Here is a 4378-nt window from a genome sequence, read left to right as displayed (position 1 = left end):
TTTTGGCACGCCCGGTGGGACCTCTCTACCTCTCATCTCTTCTCTCTCTCGAAGATCCTCAAAGTGTTGCAGTGACTGCTCTATGTTCACGATGAAGGCCGCTACTTCAAATTCATCAAGCATGGGTGTAGTTACAAGGAGTATGGCTAAGAAACTGCAGACATCCTCCGAGACTAGCTCGACGCCCCAAGTCATCGAAGAAGGCTCGTCACCTCTCGTCAACATAGGTGGAGGCGTGGAAGGATCTAGAGGAGAAGCTTCATCATCCACGTCCCTTTCAGCATCAAACTACTCTGAAGCGGCTCCCGTCATGACAACACATGCTACGACCATGGAGGAGCAGATGGCGATCTTGACCAAGGCCATTGAAGGGTTAACAAAGCACATTCAAGAACAAGACTCCCAAATCGCGATGTTGCGGGGCAAGGTTGACGGTAGTCACGACATGGGAAAACAAGGCGAAAATCATACCGAAGCTGAAACTTCTGCAAGGCGACATCCAATCGAAAGGGAGAAGAGCCCGGCTGAAGAATTCCAGATTTCGTCAGAGGGGTTGGTTCCTATAGACCAATTGAAGGAGTTCATCATGGGGACTATCAAAGACAAATTCAATGAGGGTTCAAAATCGTCGTCAACATATACCAAGCCATACACTCTAAGAGTAGACGACTTGAAGATGCCAATTGGTTACCAACCCCCGAAATTTCAGCAATTTGATGGCAAGGGTAACCCGAAACAACATGTGGCACATTTTGTTGAAACTTGTAACAACGCCGGGACTTTCGGAGACTATCTCGTGAAACAATTCGTTCGATCATTGAAGGGGAATGCTTTTGATTGGTATACGGACCTAGAGCCAAACTCAATTGACAGTTGGAGTCAAATGGAGCAAGAATTTTTGAATCGCTTCTACAGCACCCGAAGAACAGTGAGCATGATCGAGCTCACAAACTCTCGCCAATGGAAAGAAGAGGCCGTCATTGACTATATTAACCGTTGGAGGAATTTAAGCCTGAATTGCAAGGACCGATTGTCAGAGGCTTCAGCTATCGAGATGTGCATCCAAGGAATGCAATGGGGACTCCGATACATCCTGCAAGGGATTCAACCTAAGAGTTTTGAAGAGTTGGCCACTAGAGCGCACGACATGGAGTTGAGCATTATGGCTAGTGGAGTTGAGGGACCACCAGTTCAAGAGCCTCGACAGTTGAAAGAAAAACAGGACTTTCGGAAGGGGGGTAGAGTTTTCTCTAAAACCTCAGGCAAAGAATCTTTGGCAGTGAATGCGACCCCTATCAAATTTCAAGGAAAAGTGAACGGAAACAATGAGGAAAAACAAGATTTTTCCCAAGAAAGAAGAAGACTTACTCTAAAAGAAATGCAGGCAAGGGAATATCCATTCCTCGACACTGATGTGGCTGGAATATTTGACGATTTGCTAGGTTTAAAACTTATCGAGTTGCCTGAAATGAAGCGCCCCGAAGAAGCTAACAAGACCGATGACCCAAAATACTGCAAGTATCATCGGTTGGTCGGACACCCAATTCATGATTGCTTCGTATTCAAAGATAAAGTTATGCAGCTAGCTCGCCAAGGGAAGATATCACTTGAAGAGATCAGCGCCACTACAAATTTTATCGTCAGCACTTTTGAGTCCCTTGACATGACAACAACGAACGTACACGGAGGAGATGATGATTGTATCAACATCTCATGCAACGCGATAAGTGAAAAGGAGACCGCTGCTAGTGGAACGACTCCGTCTCCAAATGAAGTTTGTACCGTGATTGGTAAATGCATGTCAACGATGACTTTCGCTGATGAAGATTTACTTCTTGGTTCCAAACCACACAATAGGCCATTGTTTGTTGCCGGCTACGCTCGTGAGCAGAAGGTGAATAGGATTTTAATCGATGGAGGTTCTGCAGTCAATATTTTGCCGTTGCAGACTTTAAAGGAATTGGGAATCTCCACGGAGGAGCTCAAAACTAGTCGCTTGATGATCCAAGGATTTAATCAAGAAGGACAAAGGGCCATTGGTATCATAAGGATAGAGTTGTTACTGAATGATATGTTGTCCACCGCACTATTCCATGTCATTGATGCAAGAACCTCATATCGCATGCTTCTCGGACGACCTTGGATACATGAGAATAGTGTGGTTCCTTCTTCTTGGCACCAATGTTTCAAGTATTGTCGAGACGGAGTAGTTAAAACAATACTCACCGATGATAAACCGTTCACCGAGGCAGAAGCCCACTTTGCCGATGCTAAGTACTATCTTGATGATGAAAAGACGGTAAAGGCGAAAGAGATTCTACCAGTTGAAGAACCAAAGCGAAGAAATAATCAAGACAATGCTCATTTAGCGTGTGAGGCTTTAAAATATTTGATGTTTCCCCTAACACCAATTGACGAGAAGCGATCAACTTCTCAACCACCTAAAAGATCCGTTCATCCCACAGAAGGAACCCAAGAGGAATGCAAAGAATTCTCCGAGTCCCAAATGACAAAATGTTTTGGCCCAAATGCTTATAAACTCTTAGTGAAAGCTGGTTTCAACCCACGTGAAGATTCTACGCTTGGAAGACTTCCTGCCGAAGTTGTTGGCGAAAAGATGCATGGCCTCAATACTACTCAGATAATGTTGAAAGAAAAGGGACATGCTATTCAAAGTCCTAGAGTTGGTCTTGGATTTGTTCCACAAAAGCCAATTCGTATTGCTATCAATAGAGCCACCAGTAATTACATAATCGAAGATGAATTCTCATCAACAGACGATTTTCTTGAAAGTAAAACAAAAGTGAGAAGGACATCCGTCTTTGATAGGCTTACACCATCTGTCTTCGACAGACTTGCGCCATCCGTCTTTGATAGGCTTGGACCACTTAGAGAGTGGGGGCATGGAAAAGGCGACAAACGAGGGTTTGATAGACTTACTCCATCCGTCTTTGATAGGCTTGGACCACTTAGAAAGTGGGGGCATAACAGAAAGAACAAGCAAGATGTGGGTGTCTCTAATACTAAAATCACCAAAACACGAAGGATTCGAAGTTCAATTCCATCTCGCATGAAACGGCGTACTTATTTGACCATATCATGTGGTGAAGAGTTGAAGGCTAAAATGCGAACTGTCGTCTTTACAAAAATCCAAGACGACGAGGAAGATGACAGAGAAAGTGTGGCATCATCGTATCATATCACTTTAAGTGAAATAGACGTGATTAAGGAGGAAGACGCTGAAATTGCTCCACCCGAGCTTGAAGAAGGAGTCAAAGCCACCATCGATGAGTTAAAGGAAATTAATTTAGGAGATGCGGAGAATCCTCGACCAATCTACATTAGCGCTTTACTGGCTGTCAACGAAGAGGAGACTTATATTGAATTGTTGCACGAGTTCAAGGATGTGTTTGCATGGTCTTATAAAGAAATGCCCGGATTGGACCCAAAAGTGGCAATACATCATCTCTCCGTGAAGAAAGGAGCTCGCCCTGTAAAGCAAGGCCAACGTAGATTTAGACCTGAATTAGTCCCTGCAATTGAGGCTGAAGTGAATAAACTTATTGATGTTGGTTTCATTCGAGAAGTCAAGTACCCAACATGGATTTCAAGTATTGTCCCTGTCAGAAAGAAGAATGGACAAATTCGTGTATGTGTTGACTTTAGAGATTTGAACGAAGCATGCCCTAAGGACGACTTTCCAATGCCAATAGCCGAACTAATGATTGATGCTACTACGGGCCACGAAGCATTATCATTTATGGATGGGTCATCAGGATACAATCAAATACGAATGGCGCCGAGAGACGAAGAATTAACAGCCTTTCGCACTCCTAAGGGCATCTATTGCTATAAAGTGATGCCATTTGGCTTGAAAAATGCCGGTGCTACATACCAAAGAGCCATGCAGAAGATATTTGATGACATGCTCCATAAAGATGTTGAATGTTATGTGGATGACTTGGTAGTTAAATCCAAAAGAAGGGAAGATCATCTCCAAAATTTGAGAAAAGTCTTCGAGCGCTTGAGAAGGTACCAATTGAAGATGAATCCATTGAAATGTGCATTTGGTGTTACTTCGGGGAAGTTTCTTGGATTCGTAGTTCGTCACCGAGGCATAGAAATCGAACAAGCCAAGATTGATGCAATTTTAAAGATTCGCGAGCCTAGGAACATTCATGAGCTCAAAAGTTTGCAAGGAAAGTTGGCATACCTAAGAAGGTTCATTTCAAACTTAGTCGGTCGATGTCAACCATTCAGCCGACTCATGAAGAAAAATGTTCCCTTTGAATGGGATGAAGCTTGCACTAGTGCATTTGAAAGCATAAAATCGTATTTAACGAAGCCCCCTGTGTTGATCGCACCAGTGCCCGGATGA

The 4378-nt window shown here is 43.7% G+C and overlaps 1 protein-coding gene across 1 annotated transcript; it reads left to right on the top strand.

Annotated features, from left to right (window-relative positions):
* Positions 1-4378, top strand: LOC105960239 (uncharacterized). Its single transcript, XM_088814119.1, has one exon. The coding sequence runs from the start codon at positions 83-85 to the stop codon at positions 4376-4378; it is 4296 nt and encodes a 1431-aa protein (XP_088670245.1). The 5' UTR covers positions 1-82.

The sequence above is a fragment of the Erythranthe guttata genome, chromosome 14 (assembly GCF_056151865.1).
Source record: "Erythranthe guttata isolate IM_541 chromosome 14, IM_541, whole genome shotgun sequence".
NCBI classification, from domain to species: Eukaryota; Viridiplantae; Streptophyta; class Magnoliopsida; order Lamiales; family Phrymaceae; genus Erythranthe; species Erythranthe guttata.
Note: the sequence above shows the minus strand (reverse complement) of the source record. Positions and strands in the feature narration are given on the sequence as shown.

What these genes read in the sequence shown, in the direction of transcription:
- LOC105960239 (XM_088814119.1), top strand. Translation starts at nt 83, where the DNA reads ATGTTCACGATGAAGGCCGCTACTTCAAATTCATCAAGCATGGGTGTA.